At 50.7% G+C, this 24612-nt stretch overlaps 1 protein-coding gene across 9 annotated transcripts in view; it reads right to left on the bottom strand.

The window, feature by feature from the left end:
* AGAP1 (ArfGAP with GTPase domain, ankyrin repeat and PH domain 1) overlaps positions 1-24612 on the bottom strand; it is a 529933-nt gene that overhangs the window by 58283 nt on the left and 447038 nt on the right. For 8 of the 9 annotated variants that reach the window (XM_072796783.1, XM_072796785.1, XM_072796788.1 and 5 more), the window contains 3 exons: positions 19829-19983; positions 16169-16259; positions 7653-7875 (listed from right to left, as the gene is read on the bottom strand). In XM_072796783.1, coding sequence (XP_072652884.1) covers positions 7653-7875; positions 16169-16259; positions 19829-19983 — 469 coding nt within the window. The remainder of the gene's footprint in view (positions 1-7652; positions 7876-16168; positions 16260-19828; positions 19984-24612) is intronic. The other variant, XR_012016792.1, reaches the window with a different exon arrangement.

The following is a 24612-nucleotide window of genomic DNA, read 5'->3' as shown; positions in this document are numbered from 1 at the left end:
AGTCATAGGCTCTGTGCTAAGGAAACGCACATAGCATCATGAAGCAGAAAGGTTCCCTAGGACAAAGAAAGTTTCTGGTGCAAAAGAATCAAAACAACACTTTAAAGACCCTTTGGAAAATGCTCTATCATTGTAGGAATCTAAACTGAGGCAGTTGTTTTAGAAAGAATTCATAGGCCCATTGTTTAGAATGTCTTCCATGATACAGAATTCAAGCTCCAAAAGGTTAATCTTAGCATGACATTATATATGCTCACAAATGGGCAGAGGCCCAGGTGTGCCCAGAATACCCAGAGACTGTTGGTGCTGGCCACTGGCTTGCATTTTCATCTACTACTGGTAATAAAAATTCTTAGAAATAAAAAACTCCTTAATTGTCTCCATTGCTACATTTCAGAGAGTAAACGATAGGGATTTTCAACTCAAGACAGCTCCCTGGTAGCAACACTGGCTCCCAGGACACATTTGGTTTCCTGCAGGATCAAATGAATACCGGGGTTCATGTGCAGCAGGCGGCCACAATACACCAAGAACATTACATTGTCCATCTGGTTCAAAGCCAAGTGGAAGGTACAGTTCTCTTGTAAAAAGCAGATCCCGTTTTACTTTACCAAAAGGAGAAAATCTTCTTAAATTCGCCTTTCTTACAATTGGAGCGAGTCTTAACAAGAGCTTAATCGGAGACCACTACAGCTGAGCATAAATTCCCGCCAAGCTCCCCGACCTCGGTTTACTGGATGAACTGCTGTATCTGTTGTCAACTGTAATCTATAGGTATTATTTTTGAGGCAGTGTTAATGCACTTCTCATTTGTACATTTTCCTAATTGGCCTAATATTTATGGTGGAATATTTCTGATCCGGGAAGAGCTCCGGTAAACTCCAGCATATTTAGTAATGTGCTAATGAGGACCAGCCAGCTACAGAGGGGTGCTAAGTGAGTTACGGATCTCGAGTCTGATTCCAAGCTGGCCTGCTCAGAGGAGTCACGAAAATATCTTAAGTAAAATCCGAAGTCCCCAAGCAGCTGTTGGGTTTGCAGAGCCACGACCATATAAACTTTACTGGCACTGAACGTCAGAGTCCTGCACGCAGATGGCGTGCCTGTCAACCCACAGCTCGTCCGAGCCTGCCTCTGTCCCCACTGGCTCAGGATACTGTCCCTGCCTGGACGGGGAGGGCGGGCCGCTCTGCCGGCTGGGGCCGGGGCATGCCCACTGACAGACACACCACGATGACAGAAATTCACTCTGAGTTGCAATTAGTGGCACTGTCATTTTCGGGGGCTCCTGCCAATTAATTAAGCCTGTCAAACAGCAAAACCACAGCGCTCACATGATAATTTATATTGGAAGAGACGAGCCTCACGCAGCACAGCAGCCTTCCTCCACAACCAGGATTCTCCCTCAGAGCACTGAAATAAATACGAGAAAATAAATAAAACAAAACAACAAAAAAGTGCATGGGCGGGGGGTCGGGGGGCGGGTGTGTGCTCTGCACGGGCAAGAAGAAAGTTAAGCTGTCCTTGTTATAATTGTTAACTCTGATCGCCGGAGTAGGAGACAGGCTGATTAAAACTCCAAACGAGCCCCCAGCTCCCTGAACCCTCTGCGTCCGTCCGGGATGATAGAATCAGAGGAGTTTATTCATACCATTAAGCCCCAGAGAACTTAATTGAAAGAAGAGCACAGCCCGGACCTTGACAAGCGGGAGGTCACAGTAATTGCTGCCGGACATATTTAACATTAAGATAATCAGGCCATTAATTACCCTTTGGATCATTAAATCAGCCAGTTGCAAAATGAAATTTCTGCCTCTATTACTCACTTGAGAGACCACAGGGGTGGCCTTTAATTTATCAGTGAGCTTGAGATACAAAGGCTGGGGGTGGGGGAGGGCAGGCGGGGAGGGGGCCGCGCGCGGCGACGGCGGCGGGGGCAGGGCATCAATCGGCCATGCTTGGTGATCGTGGCAAATTAACTAGGTAAGATAACCTCCGCTTCCAAAGGCAGAAGCTGGGGGTATGTAAATAGATGAGGGCAGACAGGGAGATCAGAGTCTGCACACCACTTAGCAGGATAATAAAGGAAATCATCCTTGATTATCAGTGCTAATTTGGACACTGCCGGTAGCTTGTTATGCGTGTTCTGAGTAGCATTTAATTAATTCAATTGCTTGTTAATGAGGGAAGTGACATGTGGGGAGCAGATGCCACCCAACTGCAGATGGGTTCTGGTCATCACTGCAAAGTCCTTCCCCCCCCCCATTCCTCCCCCTGCCCATTTTTTTTTTTTTTTAAAGAAAGAAAATAGGAAAAGGTGTCAAGCATAGAGGAACACTCAAAAGAGACAAAACACTGACCTCAGCGGGCCAAGAACTGTTGAAAAATAATAAGATGAGATAATCCTGGGGCTGTGTGGGTACTCGTGTTCCCTGAGGCCACATTTGGAACAGTGCATCTTTATGCCAGAAATTTGAGCCTGAGATTACTATATTGTGATCTTATGATCAAACCTAACGAGACAAAGACGTGGCCAAGTGGTACTGCTTTTAATATCTCAGAGTTAACGGTAGGGATCCAATTATTTTCAGTTTGGATACATTTCCCCTTTATCAATATCTCCATGTGCATAAATAAGATGAAAGTGGCGATCCCAAATCAAAAAGGACCGGAACTCGTGTCACTGGGCAGACTTGCTCCATCTGGAAGTCCGCGGCCAGTCTCTCCCACGCAGATTTCTGACGTCCGGCCCCAAATCTTCCTCCCGAAGGTGGCATCTTTTTATAGGTTAAAGACAAGAGGGGAGTTTAGACATGCAGGTGACAATGACAGAAAGAAAAAGAATGCTCAAAGAGGCAGAAGAGTGTATCCTAAATCAGCGACTCGGCTCCCTTCCAAGTGGGATCAGAAGGAAGGGGGATTTCAGTTGGGCTTAGAGCTTCTCCCAAGGGCTCTTTGACAGAATTGAAAACACACGTCCAGGCTCCTTTGATTTCTGAGACCAAATCGGCTGGTTTTCCAGACCACCGTGTAAATAGGCTACCTGCCCTGAAACGCAGCCGCAAGGGGTCCCTGAGGACCGTTGCGGGCCAGATGCCCCCCAAAGAGACCCCAAGGTGGGAGACAGGAGGACAATCTAGGCAGCCGAGCAGAATCTGGCTTTTGCCAGGAGAAGCATGTACCAGGGGGCTCTGCTCAGCCCTGGTAGAAAATCACGGTCACCGCAATCTGAGAGGCTCCCAAAGTGAAACAGGGACAGGAATGGAGAAGAAGGGTGCACCACAGTGACACAGAGTAGCCCCCTAAACACCGCCGAGGGGCTGAGGTCTGCCCAGGCAGCTTTGCTGTGTGCCACAAACATGAGAGCCCCAATTTCATCCACAAACACACAAGCAATACCAAGGCCTTGGGGCAGCAAGAGTAGGGGGCGCAGTAGTTCCACGTGGCCCCGTTCCCATTTCCCCCCCATTCACTTGTTCCTTCCTTCCTTCACTCAAGAGACACAGTTTTGCTGTCTCAGCCTCTAAGCCTACTATTCCTTGACTTGAAAGGGTCGCCAAAGAGCTCCGTGACTTCGCCCTACTGCTGCACCCTGTGTCCTAGCACTGGAGCCGGGGCCCTGCCTGGTTGCTCCAGGCCCCGTGTCCAACTGCACGCAACACACTGCGATCCGCACACTCATGTGCTATGTGTCACCAAGTCCTCGCCCTGCAGACAGCCTACAGCCCCTGTGTCAGCCCCTAAAATCTAGTAAATCCCATCCACTGTTACCACAGCTCTCCTGCTTCAGCATCCCCATTTAAAAATCGATATTTTAAGTGTGTGCTTAAATGGTATCAATAGCAATTAGAGAGGGGAATTCTGATTCCACCCCAGATGTAGTTAATTGTTGTAGCATCGATATTCCTCTACCATGCTCCCCTCTCTGAATTAAACCTCCATTACTGAGGGGGGACGAAGGGCATCCTCTCCCCTCCTGTGACAATAAATTTAATATCGAATGTACAGGGAAAAAAAAATGGCAGTTGTTGCAGAATCCATCCAAAAAGATTTTTTTTTTTTTCTTCCTGGGAGTAATTAAAAGATGCTTTTCTTGACTAATGATTCCCCGGTTTAGGAATGGGAAGTCAATACTGCTTCACTGCCGTCAGCTTCGATTGATCACAATGCTGCTCAAGTTTGAACGGCAGTTCTCAGGGCAGCTGAGAATCACTGGAACCAATTATGAGCCGTCCGAAGCTACCCTAATCAGGGGTGCAGGGACAACAAGCAGAAGGGCAGCCAGCTGGTCAAAGGCGCCTGTTTTCCTAACTCACCCGTGGGCCTGGGTGACACCAATATGAGGTGGTTTCAGGGGACTGGCTATTTCTTTGGAGAAAGATCTGCTCTGTTCCACTTCCCCGTGGTCCTAAATATGTGTGTGTCCATACATGTGCGCGTGCGTGCTTGTGTGTTTGGGGGAGGAACGGCACATCTCTAATTATATTCCACTGTCAGAATGAATCTTCTGAACAAGATGGAATGGACTGAGCTTCTCGGGAAAACAGCTGGGCCCTTTTCCAAAGAATTAGACTGGATATATTGCACTTGGCCCTTCCTTGGATAGGAATAAAAATTTATTAAAATATTTCTTTTTAGTATTACCTTAGGGCCACATTAAAAGACCCCTCCAGCTGCTTGTACTAACAATCACAGGTTCTGCAGAGGGATGGGAGGCAGTGGCGGGAGGGGGCGTCTTTCCTTGTTTCGGAGAGGCAGGATCCAGGCTGCGTATCCATTCTCCTGTGGCAGCCTGAATTCCACATGGAAATTCTAGCTCCAACTCTGAGTTTCTGATTTCTGTTTGAGGAGACTGCATGAGCTAGTGAAGATGGTGGGTGTCTGAATTATCGTTGCACTATTATGCTGACATGTTTCTTTATATTTTTGACAGTGGATCTACAGTTTTCACAGGATCTACCAGGACCATGGCCCTCCAACCAGCCTCCCTGCCTCATCTCCATCCCTTCCAACAATGCCGCTGGCTGCCTTTAGCTGTCCTGGGAACAGGGGGGTCACACATGAACATAGGAACCCACACCTCTGCCCACCCTAGGATTGCTGTTATAATATGCTGCAGGCTCAAAGGCTTGTCCAGGCCTTTGCTCTGCTTTGGCCTTATTGTCCCCTACCCCTCCTCATTTACCTAGAGGTCCAGCCCCACAGCTGGTGACTTCCCAGTTTCTATACTTCCCCAGGGGCCTGGACTTTGCCTAGGCCATGCCATCCCCCGCAACTTACTACCCATGTCCCTAGGCCTGGAAATTGCTCCACATTTTATTTTTAATTTTTTTTTAAAAGATTTTATTTGAGAGAGTGAGTGACCAAGAGCAAGAGAGAGAGAGCATGTGCATGTGCACGTGCACAAGCTGGGGCAAAGGCTAAAGGAGAGGCAAAGGGAGAAGCAGGCTCCTCGCTGAGCAGGGAACCCGATTCGGGGCTCCATTCCAGGACCCTGGGATCATGACCTGAGACGAAGGCAGGCGCTTAACCGACTGAGCCACCCGGGGGCCCCCACCCCACATTTTAAAGTACAGCTCAGATGCTGTTTTTCCAGTGACACTTCCCTACAGTGGCTGTAAGAACGCCCACCGTGCAGTGAGTTCTCCAGAGTCCTGGCGCCCTCAGCTATGGCCCTGAGAACATTCACCAATTACTGTAGGGCGATAATCACCATTTATCACTTCTTTTCTACAATAAAGTGCTTAGTGAATATTTGTTGAATATTAATTAAAAACGAAGCTCCCCGAGAGAATGACGAAAGGCACAAAGAAGCATTCAATCCTCAAAGGTGTTCATCTTCTGTGGAAACGCTATGACACAGCATCGTTGTCACCACAGCCTTGGAGAGGGCCGCAACTCAGCGCAGCTCTGGAGGACAGTGAATGTGACCCAAGAAGAGCTGGGATTTTGCTGCGGTCCCTCCACTTGTGAGAAAGGAAGACTCTGAAATGTCTCTAAAATATAAAGATGTGACGTGTATAATGCTGGAGAGAAGCGAAAGTTACACACTCGGGGGCTTACACTGAATACGCAGGGTGAAACACACACACAACCCTCACGAATGAAGATGAAATTCATATAAAATATTTACCAATTAAAAATATCAACCCATATCTTTGTTATCGAAACACCCTAAACAGTGGCTAATTATGACAGAAAAACAAACTTTCCCAATTCAGGATACAAAAAATAATATATATGCTCCTTTTACACATACACAGTAAAATGCATGATTAATTTTTTTCTAACTTATTTTGATGTTCTCTGCACTCCTACATTAAGCGCGATCCAATTCCCATCATATTTCATTGTTAGACCTAAATGTCCTCCAAGGAAACTATGAAAAAATAGATATTAATACGCAGATTTGTCTTGAAAGAATGCTCCTAGCTGATGGTCTGCTAATTTCTATGCTGGTGTTAAACAAATCCAGATAAAAGATTTAAAGGAGTGTATCATTTCTTCACTTTGTAAGAAAGTTGCCCACATGGGTACCGCGTAGTGGAGCTCATGCGCGAAGAGCTTGCCAGCAAACGGAGACGATGCCAGACAAACCTGCTCTGGGCGCCTCTTGCTCCCTCACCCCCTCCCCACAGGACGCTGTACACGAAGAGCAGATTAGAACACGCCAGCTTCATTCTCTAAAGTGAACCGAAGGTGGCACCACAAATTCATTTTTCAGTGTTAATGAAACAAAGTCCACCGACACTTCGCACAGGGTTGTGGCTTAGCGCAGAGACCGATTTCTTACTCCTCGCGTGGGGCCCCACTGCAGACCGCCATGCGGACTCTCACGCTCTCATCACCAGCAAAACAAGCCCGAGGAATTTAAAAAGTGCTAAGGACAGGGGACCCTCTCTTCTCCCTTCACCTCTTCACACACACCAAGAAGTGGATAGTGAGCCCCCAGCCCCCTCCTCCTGGGGGGCGGCCACCGGGACGGGGTGGCCCACTCTGCCTCTGTGAAGGTTTTCTCAGAAGACATGCCATTTTATCACCTCTTAGGTACATTAAATATGTATGTATACTCAAAAACGGTTTATAATAGCTGTAAATGAAAAATGAGAAAATAAATGGGCTCAAAATAAATGCGTTTTTTACACTGGGTAACAATTAACATTAATGAGGGAGTCACCATACGTTACGCTGTTAGTTGGCTGATTAAATGTGTTAGAAATATATTTTAGAAAATAAAATATATTTTGTTACTGCAAACTCGCTTATTGTGGGTACGTGGGGGGTGGGGAGGGAAACCTACTGAGTAGATGCACATCAAAGATACAAGAATAACAATATTAAAAGAAACAAAAATTCATAATTAGTGTTAACAGCACAGCTTACTCCTATTAGAAATGTATTAATTAAAGTGATATATTCATCAGGTTGGAAGCCTAATACATTTCTAAGAGGGGGAGAGGAATCCCCAAGGTGTAAAAACAAACATAAAAATTTAAGGAGCCTGAATCATCCATGTCTGCTGAAAACCAATTTGAAATACAGACAATTCCTATAGGTCGCCTGGGCAGTTCCGGGGGAGGCTGTCACTGGGGTCACTTCCAGTTGCCGACCCGCTGACAGAATGCCCCAGAGCCACCTTCCCGCGTCCCTACCTTGTGGAGTCCAGCGAGGGTTTCGTCCGCCCCTGGCTGCTCTCTTCCCAGACGCTGTTGGCCAGCTCATTCCCAATGGATGACATCACCTTGATAAGCTCGATGGGCCAGTCGTCGAGGTCCAGCGACCGGACTCGAGAAAGGTGCGTGCCAAGGTTCCGGTGGATCCCTGAGCACTCGATGCACATGAGGGCTCCCAAGTTCAAACTGGCCCAGTTAGGATCTGTGGGAAGAGGGACAGGGTGCCACATGCGGTCAGACCATCATCACTCATTCCAGTTGCCCTCAGGATCTCTGGAACCAGAAGGCCAGTTAGTTACTAGACTTCACGTCGGGCGGTCCCTCCCTAGAATCAGGGGGCCTGAAAATGCTCCCCGGCCAGTACTCTATACTGTGTCAGGCATCTTGAAAGGTTTGACATGCTAGGGGCACCTTTTAAAAATATGGCTCCAAAGCCGAAGACTTTCCTGCACGATAAACAGGTGCAGGCACTGGTTCGGACAGAGATGCACTTCCTAATACTTCAACAGCAGCGTCCTCGAGAGCACAGATGCACGTGGAAAAGAGCCGTGTGCGATCATATGTGACCATGGTGGCTGCTGACAGAGGGAAAGACAGGGAGTGCTGGAGAGGATTTCCAAAGCTACGACGTCCCTGGTAACCAAGCCATCTCCACAACCATAGGCACATCCGAGTTTTCATTAGTCACACGAGGGACGTGTTTGCAAATTTCAAGCACGAAGGCAAGCGTGCTCTGATGAAGACATGGTTTCTGGTGATCTTTTTAAGGGCAACCTCTGGAGTGCTCTATTGCTGCTGGCAAGATGGTGGGCAGGGTCTACCGGTTAGGTTATGGCCTAGCTGGATCAACCCTGACTTGCACAATGAATGGCGATGCTTTAGGCTGTGATCGTGCACCAAGGACAACAGATGAGCTTAGAGAACACAACTGGAACCCTTGAGCTGGATCATTCCCTGTGTGCAAGTGGCCGGCAGCGCTGGAAGACGGAGAACTCAGGCCCACGGTTGGCTTCATGCCAGAACCTACAGCTGATCTGTGAAGACGGAGCTCACCTTGACAGCCAATGGCTTTCACCACTGATAGAAGAAAGTAAGGCTTAAATCATCCCAGGGATAATCAATATTTACTCCAGGTACATGTGAAGAGTCAACAAAAAAACCCAGAAATGACCTTGTCATCAGAATTCATCAGAAACCAGCCAGCCATTTCTTTCGTATCTGATACTCTGGAAGGTGGGATGGATACCATGGGGGGATACAGGAGAAGAGAGGTCTGTGACTCAGACAAGTTCTGGTCGGGAAGAGGAAACGTGTGTCCCAAATCAGAACAACAATAAAAATAAATAGAATGAGGAAATGCAGAGTAAATGCTGAAGGGTATAGTCAAGAGAATAAATGCACAGGCCGTGTGGGAACGAAGAGGTCACCCATAGCAGGTGCAGGAGGACAGGCTGCATGGAGGCTGGGCCTCAGCCTTGGGGGGGGGATCAGAGAGGGTGGGGTGGTAAACAGTTTGCGGAACATGCGCCTCTTCCTAACCCAATTTCTACACTGGCCACCTCTGAGTCTGCAGCTCCCAATCCCAACGTGGCCTCTACCCCCACGTTTCCACAGGACAGGGTAGCCAGAGTCATCAAGTCAGGCAAAATCCGAAGGACCAACGTGTTTAGCCGTCATTTTACTTGACCTCCAGAGATACCATCTTACAACACTGCCTTTAGATGCCTTTTTGGTCAATACCCTCCCTGGATTTTTCTAGCACTTGTCTGGCTCCCCCAACTTGATTTCCTTCCCAACTTTTTCTCCTGAACCCCTAACCTCAGAGGGCCCTGCGGGGTCATCTCTTTCGATTCCATACTCTCTTCCAAGCAAACTCTACCCAACCCACAGATCCCATTAGGACCCAACTGCCAACAACTATCCACAGACACCGCCTGCTTCGAGCGAACACAGATATGCTCCTCTCTCTGAGCAGCACGTGTAACGACCACTGTACGTCTGCATTTGGAAATCTTGCAGGTACCTCCCTGTTACCATTTCCCTCTGTGAACGTCATCTTGTGCCAGGCACAGCTCCATCGCAGCACATTCAGGCCAGGAACTTGGGGACTGATTCACCCAGGTATTCAAGCCGGGATCCTGATCCTTCCATCACCCCCTGCCCCCCCTCCCCAAGCCAATCACCAAGTACTTCAGTTTCTCGATGTTCATTCCCTTATTGTCCCCACCGCTCCCCCCTGCCCCTGTCACCAGCTGGAAGCAGCAGCCTTCCGTCCACGGCCACACACCTTCTAATGTCCCACAGTCCACGGTCTCCTCGGTGAGCCTGACTGTGTCACACCTTAACTCAAAACCCCTCCGTGGCTGCCACTCTACCATCCAGATCTGGGCTGCAGTCCTGACCAGCAGGATCAGAAGCGAGCCAGTCTCTCTCTCAGGAGCACTTCAGTTCCCTGACACCCCTGCATCACGTACGTCCCTCTGCCGGGCTTCTCTTCCTGCAGGCCTTGGGACGCACCTGGCCTCCTAGGGACTGTCCCCCTCCCAGTGGCCTCACAGCAGCCTTCCAGCTGCTCCTAGGAGCCCCTCACAGACATGGGCCTCACTTCCCAAAACCCTCCCTGCAGAAGGGCAGTGCCAGGGGCCCCGACCTCGTTCATGGCATCACCTCAGAGCCTGCCTCAGGCAGAGGAGGAGGAAGGACTGAAGGAATGGCCGAGCTAGAGCGGAGGACCCGTCCTGTCCTAGGGGCTGGCTGGGGCAGCTAGGTGTGGGACATGGACTAGGAGCCAGGAGGTTAATGTGCCCACCTCCACCCACTGCTGAGAGCCACTGGTGAATGCTTTTACACACTGTCCCCACTGTCACCATGAGCCACTTGCCTCAACGTGGGAAGGTCCCCCTTCCGGGTGCCAATGCCCACCTCTGCGGCCATTCTCTGGGCTATCCTACAGGCACAGGACCCCAACGGTCCTGACCCCCGATTGGGAACCCAGCGCACTGCCACCCCACCTGCTGCCCCAGGAGCTTCGGAGACCGTTGGTGTGGTGTCCCCTGAAGGAGGACATACAGGACACGTTTCAATGACTACACGCAGATCTCTGTGAAAATTAGAAACACTGAAGGTGGAGGGAAGTGAAGTATTGCTGGGACCTGCCATCACCTCAGTAAGACCAGTGGCTGCAGGGACATGGCCTCTGAGTGTCCTGCTGCTGGGGCCCAGGAGGGACGGCCTTGCCTCTGCTCCAGTAGATGAGAACAATTTCTGAGCAGGTGGCAGCAGCATCTAAGCACTGCGAGCAACACTGCGGGGTCACACACCCTGCACCCACCAGGATGCATCGGGGCAGGCCCTGGGCTGCCTCCTCAGGCCGACAGGTGGGGCCAGCATGGCCTTAAAGCCCTGAATGGTCTCCCATGTCCATTCCAGTGCAGTGACCCCCACTGCCTGTCCACACAAGCCTCCTGCCTGCCTGCCCCTTGCAAGTGTCTTCTGTTCTCCAGGCATCGAGTAAGAAACGAGGCCAATGATGCCCAACCCCGTGGGGCTGTCCTGGGGGTTAAGTGTCGGGCTTCGATTCCATGGGGTAGACCACCAGTGACCAACCTAGAACAACACACTGCATGTTGGGTAAATGTGTGCTCTGGGAAAACCCCGCTATGGAGCACAAGAGGGACACAGATCTTATCCGTGTGTGTGATTTAGACCCCGTGGTGGTCAGGGAAGGCTTCTCCGAGGTGACATGTGGGCAAAGATCCAACAATGTCAGGCTGATAGTTACAGAATCTGCAGTCTCTTTTTATACCAGTAGGAAAAGGCAACAGGAGTGAGAGGCTGAATGTGCTCCTATGACAGGTTCTGCTGGGACACCCAGAGACTAGGGGGGGAGGGGAGCCCCTTCCTGGGGCAGGTCTGGAGGCACAAGGGTAAGACACGCTCCCAGACATCTGGCAGGATAACGGGAGAGAAGGCGCTTACAGCGTTCACACAGCACGGCGGGGGGAGATCAGCTAGGGTGATTTCCATCCAGGGCAAGGGGACCAGCCGGGAGGGCGGGGTCAGCTCCGGCCCGGGGGGCAGGAGGGCCTCGTGGATGAGGGGGCCCCGGAGCGGTGGGAAGGCCGCACTGCCTCCGTGAGTCTGTCCGCGCCAGGGCTCCAAGGTGTTGGCTTCTCAAGGGCTCCTGACGGGGGACTTTCCTGACTCTCCTGCCGGAGGGCTGGCAACAGGTGCCCTCAACAGACTTCCACTGTCCGAGGGGCCTGGCCACGCTTTATCTTTACGGCAGATTTCCCAGAAGCACAGACGTCCTGGGGCTGCAGCTCCTCGAGGGATGGAGGCTGTGGGTTTCCAAACTGACTGCATCAGCGGCTCCCTCCACAGACGGCTCCCCCGAGCTAAGGAACCTCAGAGCCCATTCTGGAAAACCGTTCTGGGGTCTCCCAGGTGTGCAGACAGGTGGCTCCTGGCATTCTGGCACATTCTCAGGAAGAATGAGGGGTGGGTGGAGCAGAGTTCCTACAGCTCCAAACCCCGTGTGTCACGGAAATCCCCAAGCCCCATCCCCTCTCCCCCAGGGGGACACAACTAAACTGGGGGGACAACGTTCACAAGCCAGTCGGAAGGGCCGAGAGAGGCGGCTGTGGCCCCTGGAGCCCAGGACTGTGGAGCAAATGGCCTCGCTCTCACAGGGACAAAGGCCGATGGACGGGCCCACGCCCCTAAGTCCCCCTCCATCCTCTCCTGAGATCCCTTTATAACCAGGAAAGGAACAGGCTCATTTAAAGATGTGTGTAATTATTAAAAAAAAAAAGAAAAAAACAAAACAAAACAAAAGACGTGTGTAGAGTACAAAGAACGAAGAAAGCAAATCTTTGGAACTACCACCCACTCCGATCGTGGACAGCTGGTATTTTTTATCTGTGCGTATTTTCATGGAAGGAATGCACTACACAAAAGACGTCTTCTGGCTTCTGTTCACTTGACACATACGTAAGCACTTCCTATTAAAAATAATTCTTCGTGTTGGAACGCAGCATTTATTAGCCAATTCCTATGGGCGCCTTCCCTCTTGCCACCTTTGTCCCCGACAGCGCGTGGAGGACAGGGGCGCGTGCTCTGTCCCGGCTTCGGGGCTGCGCCGTCACAGCGGAGGGCACAGCCGCTCCCCTCGGTTTGATCCTGTCTCCCTCCGTCGGGCCACAGCCAAGCGCTGTCCGCGTGGACGGTCCTCGTCGGGGCCGCCCGTCTCCGGGGCCAGGCTGGCGGGGCCTCGGGGGGCCTCTGCCGAAGCTCCGTGCAACGAGAAGGGACCCCGGGGACTGGGCCCCTCGGGCTCTGCCTTCAGACAGCTGAGGGAACTGTGGAAGGCGGAGACCTCCCCGAGCAGCCCGTGGCCGGGGCGGGGGCGGGAGCACGCTGGCCTCTGGTCCGCGCTCCTGGGGTCCGGCGGGCCGTGCTGTGCGAGGGGCTCCCGGAGAGGCCCGCGGGCGCGCGTGGCCCCCTGTCCCGAAGGCGCCTGGCTCGGGCGGAGGCGGGCCCTACCCTCTGGGTTGCGGTTTGATAACGTCTTGGAAGCGAAAGGAGCAGAGCCACGGCACGATCAGGCTGCAGCGGAGAACACACAAAGCTACCCGGGACCCAGAAAAGTCATGTTCTTATTCTCAATTTCTCTTTTCTCAAAAAAAAAAAAAAAAAAAAAAAAAAGTAAAAAAAGAAAGCCCTTCAATCAGTAAGAATAACAAAAACCCGCCGAGGCTGTACACCAGCCGGAGGCCCCAGGCCTGGTGCCCAGGACCCGCGTGGAGGGCAGGGTGTCCTTTCCTGTGTTAGGGCTTCAGCAGCAGAGTACGGAAGCCCCGATCCCACTGGCGTCCAAGGAAGCCTCCCCTACACTGGTGGCCTGGCAGGGCCACCCCCTCCTGCCAGAAGCCCCTGGAAGCATGAGGGGGGACCTCCCAAGCTGTGACATCGGGGGCTGCAAGGGCGTCCTGTGGGCTCCCCGGGAAGGTGCAGGCAGGGCCAGGTCCCTGGAGGAGGAGTCAGGCTCTCCGGGGCCCGGCAGAAAGCTGCAGCCTCTTCTTGGCCGCGTTTCCTCTTCAACACCCAGAAACAAGAGCCCTTCCTTACGTTTAGTGTCTGGCCATTACGCGTACTTGCACACGCCAAGATACAGGCCAATTTCCTCAGACACAAGTGCTCACTATAAAACAATCAGACGACCCCCATCACCAAAGATCCTACCACTTGCAGGGATGCGTGGGGTCAACGTTTCTGGAATGCATCCTCACGGATCTTTTCCACCTAAATCCCTACAATGATTCACTAGGTCTCCTTGACTCACTGCCTAAATACCTTCTCATTTCCAGAGCATTGTAAGATTTCTCCATCTCAATATAATATTTTTTAAAAAATATATATATAACTACTTTTAAATTTTCTGCTCTGTAAACAGCGTCGTGATGAATACCTCTGGCGCTACAGCTTTGCGCCCCTTTGCTCGCCCCCATGGCCCTGGATCCCGGAGCATGAGCAGGAGTATGGGGCACCCATTTGTCTGGGGCTTTTCATGTACGTTGCCAAACTGCCCTGGGGAGGTTTTACAGTTCGCTGCCAGCGTGTGGGTGGTACACTGCCCAGCATTTTCACCAAAATTGGGTATTTTGATTAAAAAAAAAAAACCTTTGCCAATGTGTCACCTCCTTGTGTCTTTGATCTCTGTCCCCCGATGTTCTCCTGGTTCTCCGAAAAAATACAGCAGGGGGGCAGGGAGCTCCGCCTGCGATTTCTGTGACCCGGGATATCTAAAGCGACCCTTCAGACCCTCCACTTCCTCCCTGTCAGGGGCCCACCTCAGCACCCACACTCTCAGTCACGAGAACTAAGAGCCCTGATGTTTAAGGACTGGGAGCTCGAGACCTCTTTCTCCTCCATAATCCACTCTCGGCCTCTCCCCGCACCCTCCGTCCCTGCACAACTACTCAGGGGCCTCCCCTCCCCACTACCTGACCCCCACTTTGGGGGTCCCACGACCCCCCTGCTCCCAGGAAGGACTCCTGCCCGAAAGTGACCCACGTACCACGAAGCCCGTGAGCCCCGGAATCGGGCCTCTATGGGACTCGAGCTGTGTGGTGAGAACGACCTTAGGCACTTCTGATGGAGGCTCGAACGGCTATAAAAACTCTCCCTTAACAACTTTTTGATAAAAACGCACACTTAATACTAACTTCATTTCAAGACACATTTTAAAAGTAAAATTAAAATATTCAAACAAAAGAAGACACTTAAGGAAGAGACCCCCTTCTCTCACTTGGAGGCCACAGACCCTGGCCTCCAACCTCTCCCATTCCTGCCCCGCAGCACCGGGCTCGCTCAGAGGAGGCTCCCGTTCCCCTTAATCTGACATCCTGAGTTAGTGCTTGCCTCTTACTGTTTGCTTGACCATCCTTCTCAGTGGCCGCCCCCTCCCTCCACTCCTCAGGAGGTGGTGGGGCCAGGACAATCTCCCCAAGCACAGCGCAAAACCCTTCCGACGCCTGCTCTGAATCTCCAAGGAGCTCCCACTGTTTACAGATGCAGATCAAGGCTTTCATGTTCTCCACTTAGCACCCTCACCTCCTGCCACACAGTGCCCTCACCTCTTTTGGCCCCAACCAGCCTCCAACCTGAGCAGCAGGTACTCTTTCCATAAATGTACAAACCTCAGCCACTGAGCTGCATGTCTTGCTGCTCCCCTGACTGCATGACTCCCTCAGTCACCTGTTCAGATCTCGCCGGCTTCCACAGCCCCCTGTAAACACCAACTTCTGCACAAAGTCTGCCTGAGATGAGAGAGAGAGCACACACAAGTGGCAAGGAGGCCGAGGGAGAGGGAGAGGGAGAAGCAGACTCTTTGCTGCAGGGAACTGGATGTGGGGCTCGATCCCAGGACCCTGAGATCATGACCTGAGCCAAATGCAGGCGCTTAACTGACTGAACCACCTGGGTGCCCCGGGTCTGTTTTTTAACAACAACAACAACAACAAAAAATATAACTGGGAAGAGTTTACTGAATGCATCCAGCACTGTGCGAAGGGCTGGGATGTAGAAAATTAAAGTCTGTCTTTAGCCTCAAGGATAACAACAAAATGACTTTCTCGGAGCAGAGTATTACGTATTGGACAGTGGGAAGCATGAAGTAAAACTCGGTTACTTCAAGGCAGGAAGCAGTAATTACGAAGTCTACCAGATTCCACCATATACTTTATCCTATGATGAATTTCTAACACACACACAGAGAGAAAAAAAGAAAAGGAAAGAAAAGATAAAGACCAAGACCACTGGATGCCAAAATCTAGAACATATGATTTTGGAATTAAAAGTCATCACGTCACATAATACATCTTACGTGCTGAATGTCAGAAATGGGTCCACTGCAGCGTGGGCCTCTCAGAGCATCCCATCTCCCGTGAGGAGGGCCCAACCCCCCTCTGGCCCCCCTCCCAGCCCACACTTACTCTGGGTGTCGCAGTCCACGCAGTGGGAATTCCCGCGGATGTTTCGTATCGACTGCAAAGCCATGGCCTCACTCTGGCTCGTCAGCCGGGACTGGGCATACGGGAAGAAAGACAAATGCAAGGTGTAAGCACCTGGGAGACATTTCCACATCCGCTAGTAATGTCAGGGCAAAATTCAACCCTTTTCAGCAGATGCAGGATGAAGACCACTCGAAGCAGCCACTCCTCTTCAGGAAGAAAGCACAACTGACGGAGAATGTTTCGTGCTCTGCGTTAAGACCTACGGGATGAGGTGACTCTACCAGAAACGAGGACGGAAGTAAGTTCTGGATCATTCGTGAGTGAACACAGACCCACCACCCCCGCCGGAGAATGGAAGTGGTTAACGTGCTTTGTCGTGTCTGCTTGCTGTGAAGACGGAAGAATGGGAAATAATCTGCTTATGAGCCATGGGTCAGGGCTTAATCAACACCATGAGACACAGCTCATGATTCCTCGCCAGGAAACCACATCCACACCACGCTTCATGCCTTAGAGATGCACTTTTCACATTAAGAGTATCTCCGTTGCTATGCAACAAAGTCCCTAACTAGGGTGGGGGGCAGGAAGGGGCATTTGTTCTTAAATTGATGCTTAACCCCTCTTCTCTCTACAAGTTAAAGAAATTCAGAAGGGGCATAAGAACAATATAAGAATTGATAAGCTATGTTGTGATCATCTGTACTTACGTTTTATTAACATCATGGGATCTATTCTTCTAGCCTGTTTTTAAAAGCACACCTGTACACATACATGTACAAAAAAAAAAAAAAAGCCAGCACATATTGCTTTGGAATCTGTGCTTTTAGCCTAATGACACACTGTCACTTCTCAATGCCACCAGGTGTTCTCTAACACCAACATATTGAGCGGCTGCATACCACTCAACGTTAAGAACATCTTTCTGGAGTTTTTTTTTTGATGGACCTTTAGGTGGTTTCCAATTTTTCTCCACTGTAAATAGTGCTATAAAGAACTCACTTGTTGCTAAATCTTTGCCTGCATTTGTCATTACTTACTGGTGACAAAGTTTTGGAAACAGAAGTGCTAGGTAAAAGGCTATGTGCTATTTTTTAGCTAATTTTTAAAAAGTGAACTCTGTGCTCAATGTGGAGCTTCATCTCATGATCCCAAGATCAAGAGTCGCACGCTCTGCCGACTGAGCTAGCCAGGCACCCAGGATATGTACTATTTCTAAAGCTAACGATGCACACGTTTAATAATGGCTAAACCCAAAAAAATTTTAGAGGACACTTAAGATAAGCTTGATTTTTAGGTCAGAATTCGTAAATTGAATCATCTCATGTCAGATTTGTTTGATGTAAAACAATGGATTGCTGGGGCACCCGGGTGGCTCAGTGGGATAAGCATCTGCCCTCAGCTCAGGTCGTGATCTCAGGGTCCTACCTAGGACTGAGTCCTACATTGGGCTCCCTGCTCAGTGGGGAGCCTGCTTCTCCCTATCCCTCTGCCTGCCCCTCCCCCTGCTTGACCCTCTCTCTCTGTCAAATAAACAAATAAAAATCTTTTAAAAACCCAAAGGATTGCTTACTACCTAATAGTATAAATTGTAATTTGTTCATTTCTACTATCTAATTAACATAATGCATTATTAAGATTTTATTCCGTTTGGTTAGATATCCCACTATTCAAAGTGTATTTAACAATTTAAGGTTGGCAGCTGGAGTATGTGTGTCCGTGCACACAGAGGAACGTGCCTGTCTCTCTACCTGACTTCTATAGCACACGTACACATATGTACGCACGTGTACGCCCATGCCTGAATTATCCACAGGCAGCTAAAATTTCTTAGAGCTCATTCTCAATGAGTCTGTATTTTCCCTCCAGCTATCTCTTGGATGTGATTTTCCTGCTGTGCACTCTGCCATCGATCCAGCAAACTCCCAAGGTAAACAGGTATGGACCTGTCTTCCCCGGTGCTCAGGGAGTCCTCCCAGGGAGAGCACCCCTGAGCCCACACAGCTAGCAAAGGGAACAGCATTTTAGGCTGGTGTGTCAGGCCCAGATGTGATGCTGTTTTCCCAAAGAGCTGGGAAGACTCTGGTAAGGGTGTGAAATGGAACAAAGAGATGGGGGATTTAGCTCTTCCCGAATCGGGAGGATGTGGCATGGGTTCGAGTCTGACGTGAGATACTATGACGGTGTGCACACTTTGGAGGATGTGTCTGCTCAGCCACATGTTCTCCCCACTCCTGTTCTTTTTTTATTTTTTTTAAATTTTTATTTATTTATGATAGTCACACAGAGAGAGAAAGAGAGAGAGGCGGAGACATAGGCAGAGGGAGAAGCAGGCTCCATGCACCGGGGAGCCCGATGTGGGATTCGATCCCAGGTCTCCAGGATTGCGCCCTGGGCCAAAGGCAGGCACTAAACCGCTGCACCACCCAGGGATCCCCCCACTCCTGTTCTTAAGCTAGGCTCCGTGCTTGGTGTATGACATGTGTCGTCAATCCCCATCTGCGAGGAGACCCAGAAGCTTCCTTGCACTCACTTCAGGAGCCTCGTCCGTGGACGTGACTCAGTAAAGCCAAGGTTCTCAGAAAGGAAAGGCAGGGATTCTCTCCACCTTGGGTATAAAACATCTTTAAAGAAGAGAAGCAAATTACATTATAATAATAACGGCTGTGGTCTGGTTTACCCTGGTGAAGAGGGTAATAAAGAAAGACACTCCATCTTTCTGAAAGATAGACTCCCTTCTTAATGATGAAGCTGAGCATAAATCATTGGCAGAGATTTCTCCAAATGGTCACAAAATGAAGTTGCAGGTCGCGGGGCGGTGCTTTCTCTCCTTTCCTAGTTGGAGAGAGTGTGAAAAATCGAAACGCTCTTTGAGCCTCTACAGTGTCCCGGAGAAGCGGTTGAGACCTCCCAAGCCATGAAAATCCCAAGCCATAAAATCATGAATGAGAAGAAGCCGTAATGGGAAGAGCGACTTTTCTACGAGGAGTATCCCTGGCAGGGCTCTAGGTAAGGCGGCTTACGGGTGTTTTGTTTGGTTTCTGACTAAACAACTGCAAAGGATCACCTCCGACTGCTGAACAAAACACATCTGGGGCTTCGCCAGCGGAGGGGAGAGAATGGACGGGGTCTCCTCCCCCAACTCCCCGCGCTCGTCTTGGCGCCTCCGCTTTGCCTTCGCGTCCGGAACCACAGTCGGTGTTCCACCTCGACACGGGCTTGAATTTTGTGCACTTGTGAGACGAGAACAGTGCACCTTTTAAGTCTGCCTCTCCTCTCCGGAGCGTATTCCACGCCAAACAAAGTAAATGTGGCCGCGTAAGCCCCAAGGGTCTGAGAGATCCCGTCATCCACCATAAAAGGGTCAATGCTCTCTATCTGGGATTAGCTGAGCGTCAAGATTTAAAACGGGTTCCGCCATAGGGCCGTGGTTGGCGAGGATACTAATACTTGATACGTATCGACACAAAGTGTTTTTTATTCTTTTCAATTATTTAGCTTTCCGCTCAGAAGAATAACTGGGTCTTGTCAGTCACACACATCATATGATGCTCCCCTCCCTCGGGCATTACTCGGGGCCTCCACTTCCCTTTAACGATCAGTGGCTCTTGATTTCGGGGGGCAGCCTGCTAAGGGTCTTACCTTATTCTTGCTGCTCTCACATGACTGTAAGCTGGCTAGGATCTGGCTCTCGATGGCTTGGACCCACGCATCCCGCTCTTCATATGTGGTGGCTTCAAAGTGCCACGTCTGGCCAGTGAGGGACACAATGATAAACTCAAAGTTTTCTTCTTGTTCTGAAACACAGAGTGGTGGGGATGAAGAGTTTAGCTTTCATGAGACCGCGGCCCCTCCGCCAGTCCTCGGTCATAAAAGTGCCTTTGGGTTCAATCGCGCCTGCATGGGGCTGCAGCACACACAGGACCGGCCGACTACACAGCGGAGATCTGAATCCACAGACCTCCAAACACTCAAGACGTGGCTCCTAAAGCCAGCGTGGTTCAGCTGGGTTTCAATCAATGCTCAAGGGATGAGGAAAAATGACAATCAGCGTGTGATGTCAGTGTCTCTGCGCTGGGCACAGAGGAAGCAACTCAGGAAAATGACATTGTCACTCGCGCCACCGAGGTATCTGTGGGGTGAAAATTAAGTTAATAGCGCTAATCTCGGGGTAGAGTCTTGATTTCTTTCCAGCAACTGCCTGTAGACCCACAGATCCACCAGCAGCAAGTGGGGATGCCTGCGGGATTCTGTTCTTGAACAGCAGAAGACCCACTCCAGGGAGGAAGGCTCCGATTGCATCATCTTCTGCCTGGAGGGTGAGCGCGGATCCAGGGGACCTGAAGCGACTTCACGACTGCCGTGGGACGACGGTCTACCCCGGGACGCGTGGGACCTGCAATCAAAGCCTGTCGAACCACTTGCCATGGGGGAGTCTTGGGACCCATTCTTGGCTCCGGCTCACTTCCTTATCCTTAAAATGTGGGAAAGGCCGCCTACCTCATGGTGTGGTCCTCTGGCTTGGTGGCATGTGCCGCTCAGGCTGACATGGCCTAGACCATGGGAGACCCTCTACTTGTCCTCCCCCGCCCCGACTGCCACAGAGACAAAGAGACAGGGGGAGCCACATATAAAGAGCATGACCAGTTACCAATAACCACGGAGAGACCTCGAGCTGGAGTTTTAGGCACAACAGCTCACTCGATCCGTGAAGCAGCCGCGTTACCATCGCCCGGTGAGCAGTTGTGGTTCCTAATGAGAACCACCTACGAACTACTGAACTGACCACTGCCTGGGTGACCACTCTGTCACTCGCATGTGGCCACACCTACTGCACCAAGCCCCGCCCTTCCACACCCCTGGCTCCCGAGCCCCACTCAGGGTGCCCACAGCCTGACCTCGCCCAGCGCCCTGGGGCCCGGGTCAGCCCCGCCGCCTTCTGGGCCCCTCAGCCTCAGCCACTGCTGCTGAGGGATCCCTCCCACCTGACTCAGTGATGCTGCCAAGCCCCACACCAGGGGTGGCCCCAGGCCCCAGAATGCCCAGCCAGCTCTGGGGAACCGCTTCCCTGAATGACCATCAACTGCCTTGGAAACAGGGCCATGTCGCCTTTACGTTTAGAACCTTGACGCATTCTGGGAACACTATTGTGCCGTGTGTAAAATCACTATTTTAGAGCTTAGTCCCCTGGGGACCTGGAACCTGCTCTGAATGGCACCTGAACGAGGGAAGATGGGCCCATCCACTGGCAAAACTGTTGTGGAAGGCCTCCTGTTAATGTACCCGGTCCTGGGGGAACGTGAATAGCATTTGTCTGACAGGAGGGTCCAGGGCTTCCCCAGCTTCTCAAAGGTCTGTGACAACCCTGGAGTTGTTAAAAGCTCCTGAGATGGGGCTACCTTGTGGGGTGCAGATGCCGAGTGCAGGTCGGGCCTGGTCTCAGCTGCACTGATGCCCACCCACCCCCCAAAAAGGGGGCCAAGCTGGGCTTCTGTGGAGAAGACCCAGGAAACCTTGGGAAAGGGGCTGAAGGGGGGTGCCCCTTGAAAGGCAAGGGCAGGACCCCTGGAATGGATCGCGAGACACAGGGGCCTTAGGGGTCTTCCATTTGCTTGCAGGGGACGTGAGCATCCCTCACTCCCGGACTCTCTCTGGCTCGAGTTCTGGAGAGACAGTGATAAGAGTTCAGAAGTGAGGGGGCCATCAGAATTTTACCTCAATCTATTGTGCTCTTGAGCCTGAGAACAAATGAGCCCCCATGTTTACGTAGAAGCAGAACAGTGAACCTGCTGTGGAACAGGGAGGTGGGGGAGGATGGCGAGGGGTGTCCATTGCCCACCCCCAACCCCCGCCCCCACCCCAGGATGCCCTTGGACACTCATGGCCTTGTTGGGATTTTCATTTTTAAAACCAGCTGTGGGGGCATCTGGGTGGCTCAGTCTGTGAATTTTGGCTCAGGTCATGATCTCAGGGTCGTGAGATCAAGCCCATCATCGGGCTCCACTGCTTAGTGCAGAGTCTACTTGGGATTCTCTCTCTCCTCTGCCTCTCTCTCCAAATGAAATCTTAATCATAAAATCTTAAAATCATAAAATCTTAATCCCTGACCCCCCAAAAAACCCTAGTTGTGACTTTCAAACAGGTCTCCCCAGGACTGACCTGTATCATACCTTGCAATTATTGTCTGAGACACTACATCTGTAGATTTTTTAAGGCCCAGCTTCTTCATCTACAGGGTTTTATATCCTAACACTATAAATCACAATCTCTTCTATACTGAATTTTGTTAAGATAGAACCTCGAATTCATGTACTTTGTGTAAAACCATCCCAATGAGCTGACAGACAAGAAAGAATGACGTAAGCCACAGGCGGTTGGGAAAACTCGCTAATTCACGGGTGTAGTGTGACAACTGTTGCTTCTATTTACTGAACAGGCTCACACTTTTCTTAATCTGTGAAATTCAGATGCACAACAAAAGATCCCCCGGATCAGGATTTACTGGATCTTTCAGTTAAAAAAAAAAAATCACACCCATTAACTTCCTAGTTTAAATTTCTGCACAACTAGGACGCTTGGGTGGCTCAGTGGTTTAGTGTCTGCCTTTGGCTCGGGGCCTGATTCTTGGGTCCCAGGATCGAGTCCCACGTCGGGCTCCCTGCATGGAGCCTGCTTCTCCCTCTGCCTGTGTCTCTGCCTCTCTCTCTGTGCCCCTCATGAATAAATAAAATCTTAAATTTTTTTTCCGCACAACTGGTCCCACAAAGTGTTCCAGCCAGAATCATGAGCTATAACCCCTGGAGCTAAGGGACAGAACGGAGTTTGCTTCACACCGACCACGGGTCAGTCACATGGCTGCTGGGCACTGCACAGGGGTAGAGGGGAAGGGTTCCGGCACATGGGAGACATCGTCGGGGGGTGGGGGTGGCTGGGGGCTGGCGTACACATACCCTAAGATGATTTGGTACAAAGCAGTGAGAACGATGATGGGGGGTCTGTGGCACAGAGACGCCAATATTTTTTGTTTCGTTCCACTGCAATAGCTGTTAGGGAGCGTTCTCCACTGAAACACTGGTAATAGCTGGTGCAAAGACCAAACTTTCAAATCCAGCCGCTACAGTGCAGTTTGGCTTTACCCTATTAACTATGTTAAACAGAACTTACCTACGCATACAAAATCTGCTCATGGGAACAAACATATTTAAGTGTTCACGGAAACATCCGACTGTCAGACTTCATTTCTTGCTATCCAAATCTACTCTCCCTGCAGCATCTCCTCTGCGGCTTCTCACTTTCAAAGTCAATCCCGCTACTTGTCTTCCGCATCTACTTAAACTGGATGCAAGTTTCCTTTTCTAGCATCTTCTACGTCTCCATTTGTGTCTGTACTTGCAGAAGATTCTCTCCCTGAAGGAGCTATCTGCAGATGAAACAGCCAACTGGGATGCCACACCCTTGAAGGGTTCAGTCCCTTGTTGTGTGTCTTCTTCAGAGGGAGCCCGGAGGATATTGAGCCTCCCAGAGATGCCCTGTAGAGCCTTCCTACTCTGAGATGCTACGGGAGGGATGCAGGACACTTCTCATTTTTTTTGTAACAGAGAGCTCTGAGCAGCTGCCAGGAGTCCGTGCATTCCCAAGGCTGGCTTCAGGCTCTTGGAGAATGAGTGCTGCACTCAATAGCAATGTCGGCCCTAGGGGAAGAGGGGGTGCACTAGGCATGCTTGCCATCGCCTTGCCATGCTCAGCTAGTTTCTTTCTAGCTTGTAAATCACAGCATCTGCTTCCCCTCCCTGGCTCTCCCTCACTGACCACCGGTGAGGTGAACATATACCCCAGGTGTAGTTCACAGCCTCCCGATCCACCCCTCACAGGCTCTGAGGGTTCATTTCCTTCCAAGGCATGGACAGTCACTTCTAATATATGTGGACAATTCTCAGATTTGTATCTCTGACCCCCAGATCCAATCATTCAGGGATTTGAAACATGCCCACAGATATTCTTTAAATATTTCGTCTTCACATCAAATTAACACGCATGAAATAGATCTGTTATGATCTCCAAATGCTCCTCTTTGGTTTCCAGTATTTCTGTTAATGATTACAATGCTATGTCTGGTCATAAACCTTCAGAGTCACCCCAGATTCCACTTTCTCCCTCTTCCCACCACCACCTCATTAGTTACAACTCTGCTTATTAATATCCCTGATCTGTAGGATGCTCTTCATCCCCTACTTTTGGCCCTTACTTGACTGTTTCACTGGCTCTGGCTCAGCTGGAAGGGTCCCTCAGAGTTTACCACGCAATAAATGTGTGCCATACTCCTCCCAGGTGAGCACTTGTGCACCAGCCTGGGCAGGCCTTCCAGAACCTCTTCCAAACATACTGCCCTGTAATATGGCAGACAAAAATGTGCAGGGCTTCCCCAT

The sequence above is a fragment of the Canis lupus genome, chromosome 24 (assembly GCF_048164855.1).
Source record: "Canis lupus baileyi chromosome 24, mCanLup2.hap1, whole genome shotgun sequence".
In the NCBI taxonomy this organism is placed as follows: Eukaryota; Metazoa; Chordata; class Mammalia; order Carnivora; family Canidae; genus Canis; species Canis lupus.
Note: the sequence above shows the minus strand (reverse complement) of the source record. Positions and strands in the feature narration are given on the sequence as shown.